A 26,215-nucleotide genomic window follows, 5' to 3' on the forward strand; every position below is an offset into this window, starting at 1 on the left:
GAAGTGTAGGAGCATAAGCTTTCGTGGGCAAAGACCCACTTCGTCAGATGCATCTGACGAAGTGGGTCTTTGCCCACGAAAGCTTATGCTCCTACACTTCAGTTAGTCTATAAGGTGCCACAGGACTCCTCATCGCTTCTGCAGATTCAGACTAACACGGCTACCCCTCTGATACTTAAGGTCTAGAATGTAGTCCAAGATTGTATTTAGTGGGGCGACACGGGGTTCTACCTTGGTTCGCAGGCACCAGTGAGAGAATCGTGTCCATTTTTGCAGGTAAGTTTTTCAAGTGGACTGTCTCCTACTGTGGAGGAGGATGTCCTTCACTTGCTGGGAACAGTGATTTTCTATCTCCGAGAACCAGAGAGCAGCCAAGCCTGAAGGTGTAGGGTATGGAGCTGTGGGTACAGTATCGTTCCATTGCTCTGAGATATCAGGTTTACACGGTGTGGTAGCATGTAAGGAGGGTGAACCGCTAGCCTGTGCAGGTACGGGTACCAAGTTTGGTAGGGCCACGACGGGGCTATCAGGATGATTAGGGCTCCGTCTCTGCAGATTTTGCGTAAGGTTTTTGGGATTAGCATTATGGGGGGGAAGGCATAGTGTAGGGGGGCTGTCCATTTGATTAGAAAGGCAACCCCCAGGGAATGTTTGCCAAGTCCTGCGCGTGAGCATAACTGGGGGCATTTGGCATTGTGGGTAGACGCAAAGAGGTCTATGGATGGCCATCCCCATTGGTTGAAGATTGAGTTTAACTCCCACTCGTGATCAGAGGTGAAGTTGCAGCTGAGTGAATCTGCTCTGGTGTTGTTCACCACGGGCAGGTAGGATGCTATCAGGGTGACATGGTTGTGGATGCATGAGTTCCACAGGCAGATAGCTTCCACACAGAGGGAGTGGGCTCCGCCTTGCCTGTTTATATAGAACATTGTGCAGATGTTGTCCGTTAGGATGCGGACCATCTGATTGGCAATGTTGGAGGCGAAGTGTGCGCAGGCATTCCTTACTGCCCGCAGTTCGAGGAGGTTGATGTGTAGTCGTGCCTCGGATGGGGACCACCTTCCCTGAACCCCTTGATCGTTCATATGTGCTCCACAGCCAAGAAGGGAAGCATCTGTGGTAATCTGTATAGTGGGTTCGATCTGTTGGAATGGAACACCTGTCAGGAGGTTGTTCGGTATCGTCCACCATCGTAAGGATGCAAGAACGTTTGGAGGAATAGTCACCGTCTTGTTCAGGGAGTGTCGTGACGGTATGTACACACTTGCTATCCAGAGTGGGAAGCATCGAAAATGCAGACTAGCGTGGTGGACTACATAGGTGGTGGAAGCCATGTGGCCCATTAGTCGGAGACAAGTAAGTGCTGTAGTGGTAGGAGTTGTAAACGTTACGCTTATAATTTCTTGTATAGTTATGAAACGTTGTCGAGGTAGGTATGCTCGAGCTGTGAGAGTCGAGACGTGCACCAATGAACTCTATATTTTGAACTGGGTGCAGTGTTGATTTGTTTTCGTTGAGTAGAAGGCCTAGACGATTGAGGAGGGATGTGGTCATACTTATCATGGAGGCGGTTCCGTCCTGTGTTGAGCCCTTTAAAAGGCAGTCGTCTAGGTAGGGGAATATGATGACATTTTGGCATCTGAGGTACGCAGCGACAACTGCTAGTACCTTTGAAAATACCCTCGGAGCTGACGAGAGGCCGAAGGGGAGAACATTGTATTGGAAATGATCTGGGCCGAGAGTAAAGCGTAGACAGTGTCTGTGGGCAGGATGGATAGTTACATGGAAATACGCATCTTGCAGGTCGAGGGCTGCGAACCAGTCCCCTTGATCTAGCGCAGGAATGATTATTGTAAGGTGCGACCATTTTGAAGCGTTGTTTCCTGAGAAACCTGTTCAGTTTGCGGAGGTCTAATATGGGCCTCCAGCCCCCCTTTTTTTCCCTCCATCAAGAAATAGTTCGAGTAAAATCCTTTCCTGTGAAACTCTACTGGTACTCTTTCTATGGCTCCAATTGAAAGGAGTCGATCGACCTCTTGTTTTAGTCGAGTCTCGTGAGAGGGGTCCCTGAAAAGGGACAGGGTAGGGGGAAGGGTAGGTGGGGTAGTGGTAAATGGGATAGTGTAGCCTACTCGAATTATGTCTAGAACCCAGCGGTCCGATGTTATAGATTCCCATTGTGGGAGGAACGGCCGCAAACAGTGGGTAAAAAGATGGTCATGTTGCGTTATTGCTAGATCGTGAGGGAGGTATTGCAGACCCTCAACCACCTCTTCAAATTTGCTGCTTGGAGGACTGAGCAGTTGGTGGGCAGCCTTGATTAGGCCGCCTTCTCTGAGGTTGTCGTCTTGGCCTAGTGTCCTCATAGGGTCTCTGTGGTTGGTTGTATTGCCCATATCTGTAGCGATTGTACGTGTTATTGGGGTGTATCATCTGCGTTTGAAAGGCGGTGTTGTACATGCCCAATGTGCGAAGTGTGGTTTTCGAGTTCTTACTGTTGTGTAGCATTTTGTCTGTAGAAGCTGCAAATAATTTTTGTTTATCGAATGGTAAGTCTTCTACTTTGGGCTGAAGTTCTCGGGGAACTCCAGATGACTGTAGCCAGGAAGTTCTGCGCATGACTATCGCCGTAGCTGTAGTCCTAGCTGCTGTGTCAGCAACGTCCATTGCTGTTTGGAGAGCAGTGCGAGCAACGGTATGGCCTTCATGGACTATTGCTTTCAAGATAGCTCTTTTGGACTCAGGGAGATGTGGTATCAGTTCTCCCAACTTCGAATAATTATCAAAGGCATGATTCGCTAAGAGGGCAGAATTTGACATTCTTAGTTGTAGGGTAGAAGAGGAGTATATCTTCTTGCCAAAGAAGTCTAGCTTTTTATGGTCTTTGTCCATATTGCCATTCTTGTATTGCAGTACCTTCGCTCTTTGCTGTGCAGATTCAACCACTAAGGAGTTTGCTTGTGGATGTGTAAAGAGGAAATCGTTGTCTTTTGGTGGAACGAAGTATTTTCTGTCAATATTTTTATTAGTCGGTTGGATGGATGCGGGTGTCTTCCACAGATCCTCAGATGTTTCCATGATTGCCTCGTCAATTAGCAGGGCAATCTTACTATGCAACGTAGGATGCAGGTTCTTTAACAAGTGATGTTGTTTCTTTTGCACTTCTTGTAGGGAGACATGCTGACTTGTTGCTACTCGCTTGAATAGTTCTTGAAACTGTTTGAGGTCGTCAATCGCTACTGTATCTGATGATGTAACTGCATCTTCCTGTTGGGCACTTAGGACGTCTGGGTGTGTGATGTTTATTGATTGAATATCGGAATCATTGTCCGAAATTCGTTCCTCCTCCTCCTCTGTGTGTGTTGCAGGAGGTAGGGGCTGTGGATGAGGCAGACCCCTTCGAGATGGTGTTGAGTGGACTGAGGACCAGCGTCTGTATGGATCCCAATGATCCCAGGGCCCCCATTGGGGTGGGTAAGGTGGGGGCGGGTAAGACCAATAAGGGTGCCATGGGCTTTGTTGTGGTCCAGCCCTATGATAGTAGGAGCGAGACCCCCTTGGCGACATTTGTCGCGAAGAATATGTCGTGTGGCCGTCATCATCCGGTAAGGGAGCGTCTTGCAGGGACACTGGGGACATAGATCTGGGAGGGGAATGCCTTGCAAAGGATCTCCCAGGTGAGCAGTCAATGGGAGGGAGGCATGAATGTTGCTGCCTGCTGAGAGTGTCAGACGCTGTCTTAGAGAGCTCTGTAGCAGACTCATGAAGATGCCTCTCGCTGTCTGCTGCCAGCGCCGGTGCAGAGCTCTGGTTTACAGTTGCAGCCGGTGCCGGCTGTGTATGGGGTCTCTTCTGCTGCGGTGCGGAGCATTTGAGCGGCGCCGTCCCTTTAAGCGGCGCCGGAGTCTTTTGCGGTGCCAGGGCTTGAAGCAGCGCCGGCTTTTCTTTCCACCCCGGGTTGTCAGCGCGTTCCCGGGACGGCTCAGAGGCAGCGCGCACCGGTTCCGGTGCTGAACACGAGGATTTTCCCTCTGCTTTATTAGCAGGGGTCCTCGGACTTCTTTGCCCCTCTCCCTGGGTCTTAGGGGAGGAAGAAGGCAGGAGAGAGTGTGACGGTGAGGCTCTCTGCCTTGTAGCTTTTGGTAGCAGGGGGTTTCATGCTGCCATTCCCCCGGCTCTGTAGGCCGCAGAGCCTTTTCAAACAAAATCATCCTCAGGCGGAGCTCTCTGTCCTTTCTAGCTCTCGCCATGAGGGAAGCACAATCTGTGCAGCTGTGGGGTGAGTGAGTTTCCCCCAAGCACCGAATACATTTTGTATGGCCGTCAGAAGCCGGCATAGGCTCGTGGCACTGCTCGCATTTTTTAAAGCCTGAGGAGGCAGACACATTTCGGGAGCTTCTTGTTTCTTTAAACTGTTGGTATTTTCAGTGTTTTATTTATTTGTGACTGTTGTTATAGTCCTTTCCTTTCATGTGGTTTATATTTTCTTTTTTTTTTTAGCTGAGGAGCCAAGAGAGCGCGCACCGGTTCACCGGGGCTCCAGTCTGAAGCGAGTTTTAGTCCCTGAGGGGGAATTTTGTCAGTTTCGTTCTTCTTATATAAAAATATTTTATTATTTTAAAGAGAAAAAACAAGGGAAACTAACTTGGAGTAACAAGGGAAAAACTGTGGTAACCTAACTAATGGAAATTACAGTCTGAGAGACTGAGAGGGAGCTCCTGCTCGCTCCGTCCACTGACGAGGGCGGTTAAAGAGGAACTGAAAGGGAGGGGGTTGAGCCGCGCGCTGCAGAGGGCGGGAAGGGCTCGAGACGCCTTCTGAGCATGCGTGGCTCAACAGGGGGGAAGCTGCTTTGCAAAGCTCCGATCTGCGGCTCAGGGAGACCCTTCACCTAGAGTGGAGCACCCACGGGGACACTACTCAAAGAAGAACTAGTTGGAAATACACTGTGAGGAAAAACAGAAGGCCCTTTATCACTACAGTGGATAGGATGAAGAACTGAGTTGATACTTACAGAAAGGCTTGGTACCGTCTAGATAAAAAGGCCAAAGCTAGAACATGAAAATGACTCTCTTCACTGGTCTAGTGTGGTTTGGAGAAAGAAAAGGGAAGGGAAAGGACTGAAATATCCTATTCATATGGAAAAAGTAACCACTACCTATGGCAGGAAGGATGGGTGGGATCATAGATGCACCTTGTCCTTACAAAAAGGCTGTATACGACAGTTATCTGACGTTAAAGCTTTAATCTCAGATATTAATCTTGCCAACATCACCACTACCAGGAAGGCAACTTTTCTTAAGTGGGAAAGGAAGCAGGAGCTGAGCAGCTGAAAAGGTGGCCCAGTGAGTCTACAGAGGACCGAGGAAGCACAGGGATCTGCATCCCTGGGAAGAGTCTCAAGAATCTGACCCATGTGTTATTAGAAAACACAGTCTGGCCCTGCATTGGGAGGTGAAACTTGGATATAGGAGTGCATCAGGCCCCAGAGCCCGAGTGCAGATCATCTCAGATGGACTGCACAGAAGAATGCCAGGGAAAGATGCCATGCTTGGACTCCCATCGGGAAAACCTTGTCCAGGTAAGTCAGACTTCCTACTTCACAGGACATGCTGGACCTCCTCGGAGCAGGTCTACTCTTCCAAACACAGCCATAGAGCAACACAACCAAGAGGTGGTAGACTCCTGCACCACAACCTTGCGGCGTTCCATGATCTTGAGACAGCAGGTCCGGTTGGGTAGAGGCCAGGGAGAGGTCTTTGTCAGTTTCATGAGCATACCAAGCCACAGCCCTTTCATGAGTCAACTTTTTCTTGTTACAGTGTAAAATATAAAGTGACCATTGTACTGTGTTGCAAATTTATATATTTTCTAATGTAGTAAACATCCAAAATTATTAAATCAATGCTGTTCTATTTTTTTTAAAGTGCTATTAGAACTGAAATAGATCATGACTCTTTAATCTTGCATTTTTTAAAGCGTTTAACAACTCCACTAAACAGCAAACTAAATAATTATCTATTGTCTCATAATAAAATATCAGATTATCAACTCAGATATGCACCACAACCAACTGTTAGGCCCTGCTGGACATTCTGAAAAATTAAGTTAGCTGCCACATATAATTTCAAGATCTGAAATACTGATTCTCTGGAGGAACCACAAATTTAAAATACTAATTCTAAAACAAAGATTAGGGAAGAGGTGTGTCAGTTCTTAGGAAGTGATGGGTAAATTAAATGAACCCAACCTGCTAATTTGGGCTGTAGATAGCAGACATGACCACTCCACTGATGCATTAATAGATCTTAAAAATTTAAAGCAGCAAGGCTGGGAGTATACACATAATTATGCACGCATATCAGGTCAGCAACAACAAAACAATTATTTAACTTGGTTCCTCCATGTGCTACCCCAATAGCAGATAACCTGCTTTTCTCTTAAAAAAGAGCAACGACTAAAAGTTTTGCAGAGCCCTCCCATGTCAGTTAGTTTCTCTCTCCACTCATACAAAACAAACCTAAATTAATACAACAGTTGGGCAAAGAATGCTCAGGGTTTAAGTGGAAGGGAATGAGTCAAGGAGCAAGAAGATCCAAAGAAATCCTAAAAAATGATTTCAGTAACTTTTTGTAAAAGTATAATCTTACCTGTAGGACCACCAAATCCTCCTCTCCTAGAGATAAAGATGCTACCAGACTGCTGCTCTTGTTGCTCATTTTCGTTAACTGTAGTAATTCATACCAAAAGTAATCAGCAAGTGTTACAAAGCCTAAGTGTTCAAGCCTCAATTAGCAACTTCAGCACAATTAACTAAAAATACGTAACTGGCAATCCCATCAGGTTATATTATTTCCAAAAACTTCCCACTCCGCAATATCAGGAGCCACTGAACACACATTTTAAGTTTCCGTCTACTTCTGAAGTACAAAGATCAAATCATAAAGCTATCTCTTTCACTTATTCCTATAAATTTTTGGGAAAGCTATCTAACAGAATTTTTGTTCCACAAATAGCACAATCAGTAAGCCTTACAACAACTTACTGTGACTTTGTCCAAATCCTCCACGACCACCTCTGAAACCGCCTGTACCTCTTCTTTGTGTACCAGATCTTTCTGAACAGTTCCCTTCTTGAAAACCTGCTATACAGAATAATTGCAATTTAGCATTTCAGCTCACACTAGTATTCAGAATCCCAACTTTACAACAGGGAAAACTTAGGAACAACAATTTTTAAGTGACTTACCCAAAATTTCAGACTCAAGTTGTTTTCAGCAAGCTACTCTTTATATTAAAGCAAATTTATAGAAAAGCTATTCTGAAGCAATCATAGTTCACAAGACAACACAAGTGAAAAGCTACCTAGAGGTATACAAGTGGAAGGACTTAAGACCTTGGAGTATTCCTTCCACACTGCACTTGCTGATTTATGGATTAAGATACACAACTACTCTTTATTTGCAATCTATTCCTCCAACTCCTCATGACCTATATAGCTTGAAAGCATCTTCTTGCCAGTTTTGGTTGATATTGGAGCTGGGACTGACAGTGAAGCCTAGGGAGTCAGTGTACTCTTGAAAACAAATATCCCTGGGGGGGGAGGGGGGGGAGAGAAGGGGAAGAGAACATGGTAAACAGGACACGAGACCACCAAATAAATGCAAGTCTGTCAGAGAGACGTCCACACCCACCTACTACTAAAGCTTCTGCTATAGACATTGTTCTGCTTGGCAAGCAAAGAGGTTCAATGGAGGTCAGGGAAATCATATGGAAATTTGAGCCTCTCCAGATAGTGGTTCAAGTAGCAAAGCTCCTCAATGAGTCACAGCCCTCCTTCGGCTTTGAGGATCAAAAAAAGCAGGAATAAAACCCCTGGGAATTCCACCCTCATCCTTCCCAAAATTTGTAGTAACCTTCTGGTTTCCTGCATGAGCAGTGTTGTGCGATGAGTCCCTAAAGAATGGAAAGGGGATGGGAGGGAAGATTAGAAGTGAGCTGCAGTGTTACAGCCCTGCCACACTGGAATGAGAATCTTGTGGTCTGTAGCTACGAAACACCAAGAAGTGAAGAGGGGGTGCAAACAGTAGGAGAAAAAAAAACAAGCCACGTGGCAAAGATCCGGTGGTCCAACATGTATATCATCCTTAAGCGCACCCTCGAAAGGGAGTTTGAACATGGTCATGGGGCAGGTGGAGCCAGACTGAGATGAAGACTGAGGTTGCTTGGACTGTCTCTTCCTGAACCTGGTATATTTGTCCTGCTCAGTATCCTATCTGGATTGGGAAGGCTTAGCGAAGAGACCCTGAGGCTTAATTTTTCAAGCAGTATCCAAAAATGTATAACCCCACCGTGCAGAGGGCAGTGCAGAAATCTTTCAAGCCATGCAACTTTGTTTGTCAGCTCCACAAAATAGGGATGCACCATCAGACAGGCAGTCCGGCATGGACTACTGGGCTGCAACAGAGAGTCCCAATAAGAGCAACCAGGAAACCCTCTTCACCGATACCATTTATGCTATATACAGGCTGCAATGTATGCCATGTTTGAAGCAGCCTGGAGTGCTGCCCCAGCTGTCAGGATGCCTTCTTCCACCATGGCCTGAAACTCCTTCAACTCCTCTGAAAGACAAGGCTCAAACTTTACTATAGTCTGCCACATGTTAACACTGTAGCAGCAATGAGTAGGCCCTCATAACCTATCTGGAGTTGAAGGCTGGAAGATTAATCAAGTTAATGCAAAAATAAGTTGAGTCTCTTAGAGTCTATTTTTTGGGGCTGCCCACTGATCTTGCCATTCATGGCAGTTGATAGTCTTCACCACCAGGGAACTTGGAGTAGGGTAAGAATAAAAGTAACTCATGGAGGGAGTAAGGCCACCTTGGGTGGAACTGCCTGTCCCAGGACCCCAAAGAAGATCTCTTCTGATTCTTCCAGCTCTGCCACCTGGCAATTCAAGTTCATGGCCACCCCCTTAAACTCCTATGAGCCTGTGCATCACCCTGGGGAACCATCAGAGGGGCCCTCCACAATGGCTTCATTGGGAGAGGAGAAGGAGGAAGCCTGTGCTGGGAGGGCCTCTGCAGGACCTGGGGAGGCAAAGGTCTGGACCTCCAAATCACATTCCACCTGAGGGATGAAGCTTGAGCGACACCTGCAGCTGGAGGGAGTGTAGCAAATACAGCAGACAGTACAACTGACGTGCCAGCTACCAAGCATGGTACGTGGGATGGCACAAAGAACCTCCAAGGATTCCATGGGTACCATTGGGACAACCAGGTCTGCAGCCACTAAGCTGTCTGGGAATCCATCTGCAGTACCCAAGCCATAGATAGGAGTGCCTGAGGAAAGCTGACAGTGTGCGCGATGCCAGGAAACCAAGAAGGACATCTATGGTACCAAGCACCCGTCAAAAGATTCCGACATGCAGGACAGAGGAGTGGTGTGAATGGTCCCCTGGAAAATGACCACTGGGAGACCATTCCTAGGGAGGAAAACAGAAAGGCGCATACACGTCTAATTAAGTGTAAAAATATAATCAAACTAGGGAGAAGTTTGAAGAACAGCTAGCCAACAACTCAAAAAGTAAAAGTACATCAGAAGCAGAAAGCCTTCTAAACAACCAGTGGGGCCCCTGGATGATTGAGATGCTAAAGGAGCACTCAAAGATGATAAAGTAATTGCAGAGAAGCTAAATGAATTCTTTGCTTCAGTCTTTACAGCTGAGGATGTTATGGAGATTCCCAAACCTGACCCGTCCTTTGTAGGTGACACATCTGAGGAATTGTCACAGATTAAGTGTCATTAGAGGAGAATTTGGAATTAATTGATAAACTTAACAGTAACAAGTGACTGGGACCAGTGGCATTCTCTATTAACTATGGTTTGTAACCAATCCTTTAGATCAGCTTCTGTACCTAATGATAGCTAATGTGACCCCAATATTTAAAAAAGACTCTAGAGGTGATCCTGGCCATTACAGACTAGTAAATTTAACATCAGTACCGGGCAAATTAGATGAAACAATAATAAAGAATAAAATTGCCAGACACACAGATGAACATAACTTGATGAGAGAACATCAACATAGTTTCTGTAAAGGGAATTCATGCCTTACTAATCTATGAGTTTTGAGGGGGATCAACAAACATGTTGATAAGGGGGATCCAGTGGATATAGTATACTTAGATTTGCAGAAAGCCTTTAGCTAGGTCTCTCACCAAAGGTTCTTAAGTAAATTAAATTGTCATGGGATAAGATGGAAGGTCCTTACATGAACTGAGAACTAGTTAGACAGGAAACCAAGGGTAGGAATAAATGGTAAGTTTTCTGAGTGTAGAAAAGGTAATTAGTGGGGTCCCCACCCCAAGGGTCTGTCCTGGGAGCAATCCTATTCAACTTATTTATAAATGATCTACAGAAAGGGGAAAACAGTGAGGTGGCAAAATTTGCAGATGATACCAAACACCTCAAGATAGTTAAGATCAAAGCAAACTATGAAGGACTTCAAAAAGATCTCTCCAAACTAAGCGACTGGGTTACAAAATGGCAAATGAAATTTAACGTTGATAAATATAAAGTAATTCTCATTAAAAAAAATAATCCCAATTATACATACGATATGATGGGGGCTAATTTGGCTACAGTTACTAAAGAGAAAGATCTTGGCATCATTGTGGATAGTTCTCTGAAAACATCCACTCAGCATGCAGCAGCCAAAACGTTAAGAGTCATTAAAAAAGGGATAGAGAATAAGACAGAATATTTTATTGCCTCTATATAAAACCATGGTACACCCACATCTTGAATACTATTTAGATGCGGTTGTCTCATCTCAAAAAGATATACTGGCATTGGAAAAGGATCAGAAAAGGGCAACAAAAATGATGAGGAGTTTGGAACGGGTCCCATATGAAGAGAGATTAAGACAGACTGACTTTTCAGCTTAGACAAGAGAAGACTAAGGTAGATATGACAGAGGTCTATAAAAAAATGACTGGTGTGGAAAAGGGGAATAAGGAAAAGTTATTTACTTATTCCCACAATATAAGAACTAGTAGTCACCAAAGGAAATTAATAGACAGCAGGTTCAAAACAAACAAAAGGATGTTTTCTTTCACTCAGGCACAGTCAACGTGTGGAACTCCTTGCTAGAGGATGTGGTGAAGACTAAGACTTTAACAAGGTTAAAAAAAAAAAAAAGACCTAGATAGAATGGCTAGGACACCATTCCTACCCATTCTGGCTAATAGCCATTGATGGACCTAACGTCTATGAATCTGTCTGGAAATGGATGACAGGAGAGGCATCACCTGAGGATTACCTGTTATGTTCCCTCCCTCTGTGGCATCTGATATTGGCCACTGTTGGCAGACAGAATACTGCGCTAGATGGACCTCTGGTCTGACCCAGTATGGCCGTTCTTCTGGTGACTGGCTACTGGTAAAGTACACAAGAGTGGCTGTTGGAACAGTGCTAATTGCCCAAAGAGAGGTGCCACGAAGCAGAGTGGTACCACCTACCCCTGTGCTCCTCATGGACCCACTGCAGGGGAGCAGTACTGACATGGGGAGCAGTGCCAGGGAGCCAGCAACCTGTTCCTCACAATCCTGGTGAGTATCGGTCCCAGGTTTACCATCTATAACAGGAGGGCATGCCTTTGGGGATCTGCGCCTAACTCCCAGAGAACCTTGCCTCAAGTCCTCTATGGCCCTGGATCCTTCAAGGAACCAAATGGGGCTTCAAGCGCTGCAGTCCTTGTCCACATGGACGGGAGACCTTAAGACATCCTGCAAGAGGGAGTGAGGTCTCTGCAGTGATAGAGGCAGTGCTATGGTAGGCTTCCCTTTATGGAACCATCCCACAATTACAGGCGAGGGAAGCACCAGCATCAACATGATGTCCTGGGCCACTGGCAAGGCCTCCAGCATCAACCACACCTGGAGTCTGACTGGTCATGAACCAGAGCTAAGGCAGATTCCATTGGGAGAGTTTTGAGATGCACATCTCTCCCCTTTTTGGTGTGAGGCTTAAATGATTTGCAAATGTGGTACATATCACTAATGTGCACCTCTCCTCAGCACCCCAGATTAGCGACCCCCACTGTGACAACTAGCATGGGCCAATCACAACTACAACAGGACTTGAAACCCGGGTACCAGGGCGTGCCCCAACTTGAGGCTAACTCCCTACAGGACCTATGACTATCTAATAGATAACAGTCAACTAACAAATAAGAACTATTTATAGGGAAAATAGAGTCCAACAAACTGGAAGAGGGAGCAAAAGAAAATGCTAAGGAGAGCAAGTTCTAAGCATTATCACTGGCGGCAAGGATCTGAGGGCAAAGGAAGCCTGGAGGCGCCCTATATAGCACAGCATTTGAGCAGCACTTCAGTGGGCACCTGACCTGATTCCCCCTATGGATACTATTAAAGAAAAACCTTACAGCACCAGCGTATGTGGTGAGCACACACACCTACATTGAATGAACATGAGCAAATACTCAAAAAACAAATCCTCCTGTCAAAATAAAGCCAAAAAGAGTGACTATAAAAAAAATTACCCACTCAGATGCTATCCCATGTTAAACCCAACCACACTATTATATGCATATCCATCTACATAACTCCATTAAGGTTAGAAAAAAGCATTCCAAGACAGACACTGGAGTTCCCTCTCTCAGCCCCGGATAATAAGAAGGTTCTGACGGACAGCTGGGCCCAGTCTGCTCTACGAGCCCTCAGGAAGAGCACATGCTTGGTCTCAGACTTAAGAGTCAAAAGGCTGCAATCTCTAACACATGGGAAAATGTGCACTAAAAGTTGAATTTATATGAACAGTCAGTTGAGAAGGTTTGATTCCCTTGGAGGCAGCAAATTTATTTGCTCTATCCATATCACTTGTTCTTTGTTGCCTTACCTCCTCTCCTGGAAAGTGTTCTGCTTCTTGATTGGCTGTCTCCAGTAGAGTCTTCAAAACAAATGCATTAAAATGAAAATTTAAACAAAACTTGTCATGTCTGTGCTGTGCTTAACTGTATACATCAATAAGGATTTTGGATCTTAATACTTGGAAGGCTAAACTGGGTTGAAACGTACATAAAATTACATTAGCTGTTTAATATCAGACAATTAAGAACACAAAAAAACTTTCATACTTGGGTCAGCCCAAAAGTCTTTGTTGAGGGACTTTGTCAAAGGCCTTCTGAAAATTTAACTATGCTGAATACCCTTGTCTGCATGCTTCTTGACCCACCTCCCCCTTCCCCAAAGAATTCTAGAATATTAGTGAGGCAAGATTTCCTTTTATGAAAACCATGTTGACTCTTCCCCAACAAATTATGTTCATGTATGTGTCTGACAGTTTTAACTAGTTTGCCTGGTATAGTCAGGCTCACAAGCCTTCTGGGATCACCTCAGGAGCCATTTTTAAAAACTGGCATCACATTAGCTATACTCTCCATTCATTTTTTACAAAATCTTATTTAAATTATAGATTATAGACCAGAATCAGTAGTTTTACAATTTCACATTTGAGTTCCTTCTATGAATACCATCTAGTCCTAGTGACTTAATGCTGTTTAACTTCTCAAATTGTTCTAAAACCTCCCTAACACACACCTCAATCTGGGACAATTCCTCATATTTGGTCATCTCCCTCTCTTTGCCACGAAAACTAGATTAAAGAATTCATTTCATTTCTCTTCAATGGCCTTATCGTTTTTGAATGCTCCTTTAACATCTTGACCATCCAATGGTCCTACTGGTTGTTTTAGCAAGCTTCCTGCTTTTGACTTTAAATATTTGTTATTATTTCTTGAGTTTTTGGCTAGCTGTTCAATTTCCTTTTTTGCCTTCCTAATTATATATTCACACTTCACTTGCCAAAGTTTAGGCTCCTTTCTATTTCCCTCACTAGGATTTAATGTCCACTTCTTAAAGGATGCTTTTTTGCCTCTCATTGCTGCTTTTACTTTCTTTATTTAGCCATGGTGGCACTTTTCTAAGTTTAGGGGGGAAATTTGAGGTATACATTTAACTTGAGCCTATATTATGGTGTCTTTAAAAAGTTTCTGGGCAGCACGCAGGGATTTTACTTTACTTTAGGCATTTTATCTTTTAAAATCTGTTTAATTTCCTCATTTTTATGTAATTCCCCTTCCTGAAATTAAGTTCTATAGCGTTGGGCTGCTGTGATGTATTCCACATCACAGGGATACTAAGTTAAATTATATTATGGCCACTATTACCAAGCAGTTCAACTATATTCATCTCAGACCGGATCCTGTGCTCTGCTTAAGACTAAATCAAGAATTGCCTTTTCTCTTGTGGGTTCTAGAATCAGCTTTCACAAGAAACAATCATTTAAATTATCAAGAAGCTTAATCTCTGCATACAGTCCTGCTGTGACATATGCCCAGTCAATATGGGGATAGCTGAAATCCCTCATTACTTTGGGGTTTTTGTTTTTTTTCTTTTTAATTGATATAACCTTTCTGTTCTCCTTGTGCATTTTGCAATCACTATTCAGGTGATCAGTAATGTATCCTCATTGCTATATTCTTATTCGAGCACAGAAATACTGTTCATAGAGATTTTACGGTACTATTTGGTTCATTTAACATTTTCATTCAATACTATGCTTTCACATATAATGCCACTCCCCCCCATCCACATGAACTGTTCCGTCCTTCCCATATATTTTGTACCCTAGTATTACTGGGTCCCATTGATTATCTCCATTCCACCAAGTTTCTATGGTGTTCATTTCAGAGACTGCCACCAGGGAGGTCATGGACTTCACATGCTTATCTACACTAGCCTAAATTTGTCCACAAGGGCCTCTTTCCTATCCTACCCTTTGAAGTCTGGTCCTGAAGTTTTTTTGCTGCAGGATGGCTACTTTTAGATCTGCAACTGTGTGTCCAGGAAGATTGAAGTGTTCCCCTAGAGGTTTTTGTATGTTGCCATTCCTAATATCAGATTTGTGTCCATTGATTATTTTACGTAGGGACTGTCCAGTTTGGCTGATGTATATAGCAGTGGGGCATTGTTGGCACATGATGGCATATATTATGCCATATGTAGATCTAAAAGTAGCCATCCTGCAGCAAAAAAACTTCAGGACTAGACTTCAAAGAGAAACTGCTGAGCTACAGTTCATCTTCAAGTTTGACACAATCAACACTGGATTAAACAGAGACTGTGAATGGCTTGCTAACTACAAAAACAGCTTCTGCTCTCTTGGAATTCACACCTCCAGATCAGCTGCTAGAAGTGGGTCTCATCCTCCTTGATTGGATCCACCTCGTCATCTCCAGCCTGATCCTGGCCTGCATATTTATACCTGCCTCTGGAAATTTCCACTATATGCATCTGACGAAGTGGGTCTTTGCCCACGAAAGCTTATGCTCCTACACTTCAGTTAGTCTATAAGGTGCCACAGGACTCCTCATCGCTTTTGCCACTGCATTGCAACCAATTTCCTATAGCCATATTGCATTAAGATCCCAATATTAGGAAGCACTGGAAGAGGATACAAATAGCATTTACCATAATTGTTCCTGCAAATCCTGACTATAATTGTGCATGTTACACGTTTACAAAGTACATGAGATGGACTGGAAATTAGTCCTGAAGAGGATATAACAACTATAGTGGTGGGAGTAAACCTGAATAAAGTGTTAAGTCATTCTAAGAGACTCTCTCTTACTGATGGCTTTCAGTAAGTGAAAAATTGTATATTGCCTCTAACAATATGGTTTTTCCTGTAGCCAACGCTTTTCTCTGCAGCTAGATTGAAGAGCAGCAGCCATTAGCTGTAAAGCTTGTAGTTAAATACTCACATCATATTTAATTGTATTAAAATAGTGTCACACAAGGCTATTAGAAAGATCCTGTCCTAATGGCACCTACTGTCACCAGATAAAGAAATAGATCTCAAGATGGTCAAAGAAAACTTAGTTTAACAGTATTCCATCTCACAATAAACTGTTTATCGTTGAGGTTGTGAATCCTCATTGCACGATTATGGTCCTCTTTTTCCTATCGTTTGTCTGTATGATCTCTGTTGGCTTTTCAATTGTTTGTCTGCTGAATAATTCGTTTTGCTAGACATCAATCAACTAAGGTGGTGGGGTATGATTGGTTAGATAATTGTTACAGTATGATATGACTGGTTAGTAAAATTATTCTTAAGTAATTAGTTACAGTATAGCTAAACAGGACTCAAGTTTCGCTATATAGACTAGGGTCCAAGAAGGAGACCAGCAGGAAAGAGAAAAGGAAGAAAGGAACAGCAAGAAGGAATAAAGACTTGGAAGAAGAACTCACCTCAAAGACCCGAGTTGCCAGAACTCTTCTGCACAACCATGATGTGCAGCAACTAGGATCTAGACAGACTGACCCTGCCTGGCCAACAGGCAGGTTTGCCTACCTGTATCAGGATTGGTGAGCATGACAAAGTATGCTTAACATGTGTATTCTGCAAGCGTGGTAATTGTAAATATAGAGTAAGGATATTACTGTGCAAGGCTCTTTCAGTGGCAAAAGATCCTACAGACCTGCAGGAAGTTACACCCTAAGCCCTAGGATTTGGGTAAAGGCCTATGTCCCAAAAGCGTGGCAGGGATAAAGAAACTTGTGCAGGTAACACCTTCAAGCACTGACGGATATACTTGATTTTTTCCTCCCTTTAATAATTTAACTAACCACCCACTTTTACAATGTTACTCTTCAGTTTCAACTGTTGTAGAACACATGCTTATGTTGAAAATCAGTTGCCAAACATGTAAAAATAATTAAGTTTACCCATAGTTTTCTCCTTTAATCTGAAATGTAAAGTAATCATCTAATATTTGTTATACAACAGACTTCTTCCCCTAACGAAAAATTGAGGTTGTACTTGTTTTTCTGAAAATACTAAAGGCAATTCAGAATCATCTATGAAGTTGCCAAATCACAGCCTTGTTCTCAGAGTCCAACACGGGTAGGCAAAAGGGTCACCGCGGGCCAGATTGGGCCAGCAGAGGCCCTGATGCTCCCCCAGGCCCCAGTTGACCTGGGGATGGGGGAGCACATGAAGCCTCCTTCGACCATGCCAAATGCATGTTGCACTTTGAAGCCAATCAGGGCCTGGGGGCAGGGAGCTGCGTGAAGCTCAAAAGTGATACGTGCTCCTCACAGGGCGGGAGGAGGCTTCCCGCACTCCCCCACCTGATTGGCCTGGGGGAGCATGCCAAGCCTCTTCCAGGGCATGGGTGCCTAGTGGAAGGGGGGGCAAAGGGGCTCCTCCACCCAGACCAATAATGGTATGGGGCTGGGGTAGCCCCCCTCCCGGGATGGCCCAGGGCTACTTCAAGAAATTTTGAAGTGGCCCCCTGGGCAAAAATTATTGCCCACCCCGGTCTAATAGAATAACTCCATAGAGGTACCTGCAGAACTTAGCTGGGATGCATGCATGGTGAAAAGATCAACCTACATGAAGAAGAGCTAACATGTTCTTCATTCTAGGATCCAGAGCTCTCCCAACTTCAAATTGTCAGATTAACAAAAAGCAACAGGAAAGAAAAATAGAAACCCACATTCCCTCCTTTTCCCCCTAAAAATCAGTTGGTCTTAGGCAGCCTTAACTGCCTCTCCCTCCCCTCCCCCCGTTTGTTTTTTTTAAAAATCAGTATTAATAAGTATGGAGAGCCCTTGAACATTTTTACTCAAAGCATAGTTTTATTGCTCCTACATTTAGGAGCTACAAGGTGTGTGGTGGCAGGGTAGGCAGATATAGGAGAATTATTTGTTTTTTAAAAAAGGTGGAAATGTCATGTTTCATCATCCTGAACTGTGGAAAAAAAGTCTGAAAAAATGTACAGCATAAGTACTGCTATCTCCACATATCACTTGTTTGAAATAAAATGGAACCACACTCTAAACAGAGTAACACGCGTTCCCTCAGGCCTACTTCTGGGTAGAGATAAACACAAATAGAACCACACTTTAGTAGGATTCGGAAGTGGTATTGGATCCATTCTCTGACCAAAGTTTGCCCATACAGGTTTTATCCCAGAAAAGCAGAGTGCCTTCTCTTGGAACTTTCTTACTGTTATCTATTTAAGATAAATACTAGGCTACCATTACCATACCATTTAACTGCTTCTCGCTTTAACCTATTTATCCTCAGCAATTTGTAACATAGCAGTAATTTGCTATGTCCATTTTACAGGTGAGAAACTCAAGGGCAATAGCCAAGTGATATGCTCATGGTTGCATCAGAACTGTGACAGAACAAAGACTTGAACCCAGTGTCCCATGCTTCTCAGAACAAACACAAAGATTTTGTCAGTACGAGTAATCCTAATCCTTAGATTTCTGAGTTGGCTGAGTGCTTGGCTCCTTGGTTGTGGTTACCACCACATTTATTAAGCTTCTATCCATAGAGGATTTTACCCGAGAATTTTGAAGCAGAGGATTTGATATTAACTATTATCTACTGTCCAGAACAGATATGGTCTTTGCTGCCAGTCTTGAGTCTATAATTTATTTGCTTAGATGCTGAATTCAGTCATGTTTCTAAAAAGTCCCTGTACTTTTGGCTGTCATACCAGGATATGTGGTTCTTGTCAATCCCTGAGGAAGCTTTGGAGTCCCTCAAAGAGAATGTCCATTTTTCTATTTACAGGGCATTTTCTGATAACCCTTGGCAAAGATTTTACTTGCTGCTGTCCCAAAAAGAGAGAGTCAGATGTAATAGTAAGGACAGTAGAAATTCAAAGTGTTACCAGCCACTGACAGAATCCAACATAAAAGTTGAAAGAGCAAGGATGTGTGAGCTACACTGGTTATTTGCAGGAAGAGAGGCACTACCAACATATCTGGAGGAAAGTTCAGAACTCAGAAAAATGAGTGGACAATTCCTGAAAAGAATGGCATACAATGCAGTATTACAGCATGAAGCTACAATCCCTCTGTATGTGATTCCATACAGGACAGAAAAGACAAGACCTTAACCACCGAACAAATTCCTCTGAACCACAATCTCAACCATTAACCTTTAAACATTAAGAATATTTTTTGATAACCATTAGCTTAATTTTATGCTTTTCTCTGACCAACAATTAAGGCATGTTTTTCCTAAGAGGTTACATTTTACTGAGAGGGGGAGCTCTCTCTAAGTTTATTGCTAAACTGTACCCTCAGCCTTGGACATATTAACCTTTTTTTGTTCAGATCAAGACCAGTTAACACTGCATTTTACCATGTGCATTAATATTCTATTCTTTCAATGAAAAGCTTTCATAGATATGAAAACAGTGTCATCATAGAAGTCTCAACACAAGAGCTTCAAGAGGGAACACTGGTATACTTGTAATAGCAATTATAAAATATGCCACATGAAGCAGTTAATTTGCTCCCTAAAATATTTAACGTGAACATATTTACACACTAAAGTATCAGCCACAATCATATCAAACCACCTCGCTAACAAACAGTTCAGCATGACATTTCTACAATACGTATACATGCGCTGATGGGGAATTATGCTATAAAATGAACTAGAAAAATCAAGCTCACCTCTCTGAAATCCAGAGTTGTTTCTTTCTTCAAATTTATTTCCCAATGCAGCTATAAAGAACAGACAAATAAGCTGTAGTAGAAGAATCAACACTGTTATTACCATAGAATCAGAAAGGTAGCACAGACCACAGCAACTCACCCCAAACATCAAAAAAATATTAGGATCAGAGTAACTTGAATGTGGAGACCTTTTTTAGATCTTTTTACATAGGAGGTACCCAAGGCAAATCACACTGGATTTTGGCCTGGCAATGAAGGCAGCCATCCCAACATCTTCTAAAAACTGATGATTCCCTATCCCACCAGCGAGGGGAAGAGAGAATAGACCAATTTACGTAGGGACCTAAGAGAATAGTCAACTACTTGACTACCTAATAAGCACAAGCTTATGGGGTACTCAAGTGGAGTATTCAACTGCTTGCTTCCTTCCCACCCCACCCACTTAGTTTGTCTCTTATGAGAGGCAGCGAAGTGAGACACAAACAGGAGCCAGTGTGCTTACAAGCTAGTTCATCCCAGCACTGTCTCTGTGATGCTGCCTGCCCCTCAATCCCCAGCCCAATAAAGGCAGCAGTGAGGGCAAGAGGGAGTAATAGGGAAGGTTACTACCACCAAGCAGCCCCTGTTCACAGTGGCCGGCCCGGGCTGCCACAAACGGGCTGCTGGAGCCTGCATGAGCTGGGACAAAGCAGTCCCTGCTCGTGCCAGCTCCAGACTACTGGGACAAAGCATTTCTACATGTAAAATGCTGAGCTTTAGTAGTCCAGAGCCAATGAGAGCCATGATTGCTCAATCCTAGCTCACGCCAGCTCCAGGAGCTACCTCTGCTATAGCTCTGCAGGGCAGCCCTCTAATCACATACAGGTTGGACCTCCCAAAACTGGGACTCCCTCATTTAGCAACATCTGTGGTCCGGCAAGAGGTGTTGCAGGACCAGAGAGTCCTGGCTGGGAACCCCAGTAGCAAGAGGGCTGGTAGCACAGCAGGGACCGCAACAGCCCCAGTAGCACAGCCAAGGCCAGAGAGACAGCAGCTGCAATAGCAGGGCCGACGCAGCACAGCCACAGGGGGGAGGAGGGAGCATGCAGCAGCCAGAGCTGGCAGCAGGGGGGCAGGTGATCTGGGGAGCAGATGACAGGGGCTCTCCTCTGGTCTGGCAAATTCCTTCATTGGGCACTGGACCAGAGAGGTCCAACCTGTAGTCAACACAAATTGTATCAGTTACACAAATTAGCCAAACAACCCATCTTTAAGTCATACCTTAAATCTATGGTATGTCATCTCCATATTTAGATATTAATTCTAAAAATCTCAACCTTTCATACTCTAGCTTTATCCATGAGAACAGCAATAGTCCCTTTTAAGGCTGTGTCATCAATTGCTGGGAAGTTACTAGATGCAAAAGCCAACTGATAAAAACTCTGCCAGCTCCACTCCCAGGGAGGAGACTTTGCTGTCGCAGCTAAGTCCAGCAGGCAGAGGCTGATGGCTGTGCTCCTGGGGAGGCATCACAGCAGGCTCTGCAGTATAAAGCTTAGCTTTATACTACAGAGCCGCAGCGCCTGTAACTGCTACGATTTTTAAAAGGATACACACTTACCATATTAAATTATTTTGATCACCCCTAGTCCCAAGCCATTTCCCCCACTCCATATGGGCAAAACTCTGATTCCTAACCGGTCTCAAATTTATCCCCACATTTAAAAATGGTCTTTAATCTCTTCCACACCAGTTTGCACAAAAGCATGAGAGAGAAGCTTTCTTCCAATATATCTATATATCACTCACACACACACACAATACTCTGTACGTACAAGTAGCACCCTAGAACTGCTATGTTCATCTCTACCATATAATTATTTTGTACCAAGAACAATATGTGAACTATTTTTAAAGTCTTGATCTGTTGAACATGAATTATGAATATATTATTGGTTTGCATGGGTTTTCATTAAATGTCAAATTATAAAACACTGGAAATTATGAAATTCCTTTGAAATATGTTGTCAGGATGAAAAATATCCACAATCAACCTTTCAATTGCAACAAGGAACCAATCAGATCTATTTCCCATTAAAGGAAATCACTCTACCAATGGCCATCCTTAAGACATTTACAAAGCAAGTTTACAAAGCAAGTTAAATTTCTCTTGCTCTTAATCAGCAAGGACCAATTTATTTAAACAAGTACAAAAAAAATCAATTTCTAAGAGCAAAAGTTCTAGGACACTAGTACCAGGCCTTTGTTTTTAATTCCAAATTAAGAATTGATATGAATAAAACTTTAGGTAATACAAAATCACCTCTGTTCCCAAAACTCCTTCCAGTACCAAAACCACCCCGCATGGGTTGGTTTCTGATAGGTCCCACACCAGCATCTGTGGGGGGAAAACAGACAGAACTACTGATTCAGATATCAATACATTTAACTATTCCAAAATAACCAAAGTTAGGAATATGCTATACCTGCAGCCATTAGAGAAATCAACTCTCAAGAAACAGCCTACAGAAGATTAAAACCTCTCTAGTGCAGCACCTCAGAACCCAACTGGTGCCAAACCAGAGAATTTGCAAAACCAAAGGAAGTTTGCCTAACAGCATTACCAACACTTCCACTTTTTACTAGGCTCTTAAAAGACATTTAGGAATACATTAGAGCTAAATAACAGCACAGAACACAGAGCAAGTACTGGGGACGGTCAAACTTTACGGGACCCAAGAAGCTTGGCCATACCCTTGGTAGGTGGGCATCCAAGCTAACTAAAATTATGCCAGGAGGTTGCGGGACCAGAGAGTGCCTGACTAGAGAGGTTCAATCTGTAGTTACTAGGTTGTGCTAAAAACAAGAGTCCAATTTTGGTCTTGTAAGGTAGCAAACATACTACTTATCATACAGAAAACCAGACAATATGAACATAGTTGGCTCTCAGGGTTGGATTTTGGGGAGGGTTTTTTTGGTCCTGAACAACTAAATCCAATGTTGTTTAACTGAAGTTGTCACTGGAAACATTTACTTTAAAATTGCCGTATGTACACTCTTATCTGCGACAATACTACAACAATCTTTTAGTTTAGACAAACTAAAAACATGCTCACAACAAAACAGAATGGTGTTCATGGACGGACAAACAAGGACAAAAAAGGTATAATGACGGCATTCCTCGGCATTGTATATCAGCAAATTGACTTATTGGAGTAACTTGTATAGGAAAGAGTGCAAGAACATTAATCTTAAATTTAGAAAGATACAAAATGTGCACAACTGAAGCACTTAAAACTGCATTCTGTTAAGCTGGCCTATCTAGGTATTTTGGCACTTGTACGAAAAACCTGAACATGCTCCTAATGAATATTGCCTTAAAGTAGGGATAGGGTAGGTAATTTATATCATGAAGTACAATGTTATTGATGCAATTATCGCAAAATAATTTCTAAAGAAATCTTGCATTGATTCAATACACATTTATTCATAGAAATAAAAATTAAATACAACAAAAACCTCTTCTTCATTAATAGAGTTTCACTGAATGCTTTAAACTGCAACATAGTCTGGATTATAACATGGTTATACTTAAATAATATACAACTTGAAAAATATACTTAGCTATTACACAGGGGTCAGCAACTTATAGCTCAGTAGGTCATCAAATACCTCTCTTTTGGCAATACACACGGTCCTGTCCCCCTGCTTCAGCCCTTCCCCAGGTCCAAAGCCGCGGCCAAGGCAGGCTGTGATGGCAGCTTGCTCCGTGTGCTGGAGCTGAGACTGGGGCTGCAGTGCAGCTGCTCCCACAGCAGCTTGGCCAACAATGCTCCAATCAGAACCCAGCCCTCATCTGGATGCAGCATCCTGAGGCCAAGCCTCTATCCGCAGGCAAGCCCCGCACTCCAGCCCTGATCTGGCTGCAGGAAGGGCTGGCAGCAGTATCCGCTCCTCCTCCTGTGGTATGGGGAGGACAGGAGGCCATGATCCACCTGCAGCAATCCTAGCCTACTGCTATATGGATGCAGCAGGCCAGCCCTGGGCAGGTAAGGTAATCCAGCCCCAGGGTCCTCCAACATACTCTACTTCCCATTCCCAGCACCATGCTCTGCCTCTGCACTCCCACACACTGCGGATGTTAACTAGCAATGAATACATTAAGTCAAGTAGTCAATGGAATTTCCATCGACTATTCGATCTACATTTCAGAGGCGGAATGCCACAGGGAGCCCAGGCCCAGCGGGAAGTCCTGCTGACTCGGAGCTCCACACTGGTGCTTCCGCTTTGAAATACCAGGTGGATCCCAGGGTCAGTTGGGGATCTCAGGCTCCACCTGGCATTTCAAAGCAGCAACAGTGCACGGAGCCCAGCGCTGCTGCTTTGAAATGCTGGGGGGACCCCAGGATCAGCTGGTGACTCCGTGCAGCATTTCAAAGCAGCCTGGAGCCCGGGACAAGGCAGGCAGAGAGAGAGAGCAAGGGGGAAAGGGGATGCGGATCAACTAGTCCTTAATATCCCTATCAAACTCCCCAAACCCCTGCCGTAAGATTGACAGAAGATAACCTGAATACATGCATGAAACTGGATTTGACGAGTTATGACGTAAACTTCAAAGAAATGTGTGAAAAGATGCAGCAGCAGAGGTCCCCTTATATAAAGTCTGTGAGCACAATGTTTCATTCACGGTAACTGACATGATTAATAATATTAAGTTGTATACTTTTAGTAATGCAAATGGATAGTCTTATATGGCTCTTTGTTGATAACTTGTTCTGAATTTGGATACAGTTTGACTCTTGGGTTTGAAAAGATTGTATTACACCTATTCCAACCTCTCCAACTGTTTTGGAAATGTTTTTCTTCCCATTTTCTCTTGCCTTGTTTTTATTTATATTAGAGAATATTTTAGTACACTCCCAGCGGGAGTGAAAAACAACAAGTAATCAATCACATGATCCCTCTCCTGTCATCCATTTCCAGACAAACAGAGGCAAGGGGCACCAGTCCTACCCATCCTGGCTAGTAAGTATTGATGGAACTAATCTCCACGAATTTATCTAGCACTTTTTTGAATCCTGTTCAAGTCTTAATCTTCACAACCTCCTCTGACATGGAGTTCCACAGATTCTCTTCATGCAGCGCACAGTCAAAGTTCCTCTCTTTGTTTTAAACCTGCTACCTATTATTTCATTTGGTGACCCGTAAGAGCCAGAAGTATCCTTAAGTGCCCAAGGAGTCAGGGCGTTTTAAAAACAGTCAAAAAATACACCAAGAATTAGATTTTTCCCAGCCTCCAGTTCTCCTTGGTATCAAGGCCAAAACAAAGGCCATCATCAAATGCCCCAAAACTCCCAAAGAAGAGATAGAAGTTCAGAGGAAACCTAATGCTAAGGTTCAAACAACTCCAAAGAAAGTCCCAGTTCAGCATCAAGCAATGCTAAGTCTTCAAAGATTTCCCTCCCAGAAAGAAAACACAATTTGCCAAGACCAAAGTAGATGAATCTGACAGGGTTGAATTTTTATGTTAAAAAAGTGAAATCTGATTTAATGAGTCAGGAAAGTATTCTTATGAATATCAAACTAAAAAAAGAAATGCATCTTACGGGTGCTCATTCTCTCTTTTTTAAATATACAAATTTATGAACATTTGCCATCTGTCACCTAAGATTCTAGATGCCTTCAGATTTTAAAGATTCTAAAGGTAGTATGCACATACAGTAATCTTCCGATAATCCGGCGCCTTTAGGACCCAGGGGGTGCCGGATTATCAGATTTGCCAGACTATCGGAAGGGGGGGCTATGAGGGGCCTGGGTGGGGGGGATGCCACCCCAGACCTCTCATAGCCCCCCTCTTCCGATAGTCTGGCTCAGCCCCAGGTGTCCCTGATTCAGCTGCTGCTGGTCAGTTTCAGCAATGGCTGAATCGGGGACGCCTGCAGCAGAGCAGCTGGAGTGCTGCCGGGATGGTCCAGTAGCGTTGACCCTTGGCTCGGCGAGACCAACCCGGCAGCACCCCAGCTGCTCTTGGGGACGCCTGGGGCAGAGCAGTGGGGTGCTGCCAGGTTGGTCCCGCAGCACCACTCCTCAGCGCTCCTGGACCGACCAGGCAGCCCGCCAGCTGTTCTACCCCAGGCGTCCTGATTCAGCCGCTGCTGATACTGATCAGCAGCTGACTCCAGGAAGCCAGAGGCAGAGTTGCTCTGCCCCAGGCTTCCTGGAGTCAGCCGCTGGTCAGTTTCAACAGCGGCTGAATCCAGATGCCTGGGACAGAGCAGCTGGGGCGCTGCCAGGTTGGTCTGGTAGCACCAACCCTTGGAGCTGCAAGACCCACCCAGCAGCACCCCAGCTGCTCTGTCCCAGGTGTACCCAAGTCAGGTGCTGCTGAAACTGATCAGAGGCTGATTCCAGGAAGCCTGGGGCAGAGCAGCTCTGCCTCAGGCTTCCTGGAGTCAGCCGCTGGTCAGTTCAGCAGTGGCTGAATCAGGGACAGTTGGGGTGCTGCCATGTTGGGTCCCGCAGCCCCGAGGGGCAGCGCTACGGGACCTACCCGGCAGCACCCCAGCTGCTCTGCCCCCGGCTTCCCCGATTCAGCTGCTGAATCGGGGAAGCTGGGGGCAGAGCAGCTCCAATGGTCCGGCTGCCCAGAGCACTTCTGGGTTCCTGA

At 44.2% G+C, this 26,215-nt stretch overlaps 1 protein-coding gene and 1 long non-coding RNA gene across 8 annotated transcripts in view; one reads left to right on the forward strand and one right to left on the reverse strand.

Moving 5' to 3' along the window:
- LOC142829949 (uncharacterized) overlaps nucleotides 1-25,325 on the forward strand; it is a 37,865-nt gene extending 12,540 nt beyond the window's left edge. The window contains exon 3 of the long non-coding RNA XR_012904906.1: nucleotides 181-25,325. This is a non-coding gene — a long non-coding RNA (uncharacterized LOC142829949). The remainder of the gene's footprint in view (nucleotides 1-180) is intronic.
- The window catches only part of DDX4 (DEAD-box helicase 4), a 115,040-nt gene that overhangs the window by 72,588 nt on the left and 16,237 nt on the right, over nucleotides 1-26,215 (reverse strand). For 4 of the 7 annotated variants that reach the window (XM_075932449.1, XM_075932454.1, XM_075932448.1 and 1 more), the window contains exons 4-8: nucleotides 21,872-21,946; nucleotides 19,567-19,617; nucleotides 12,920-12,970; nucleotides 7,046-7,144; nucleotides 6,651-6,728 (exon numbers count right to left, since the gene is read on the reverse strand). In XM_075932449.1, the coding sequence (XP_075788564.1) occupies nucleotides 6,651-6,728; nucleotides 7,046-7,144; nucleotides 12,920-12,970; nucleotides 19,567-19,617; nucleotides 21,872-21,946 (354 nt within the window). The remainder of the gene's footprint in view (nucleotides 1-6,650; nucleotides 6,729-7,045; nucleotides 7,145-12,919; nucleotides 12,971-19,566; nucleotides 19,618-21,871; nucleotides 21,947-26,215) is intronic. The other 3 variants (XM_075932450.1, XM_075932451.1, XM_075932452.1) reach the window with 3 other exon arrangements.

The sequence above is a fragment of the Pelodiscus sinensis genome, chromosome 6 (genome assembly GCF_049634645.1).
Source record: "Pelodiscus sinensis isolate JC-2024 chromosome 6, ASM4963464v1, whole genome shotgun sequence".
Taxonomy (NCBI): Eukaryota; Metazoa; Chordata; order Testudines; family Trionychidae; genus Pelodiscus; species Pelodiscus sinensis.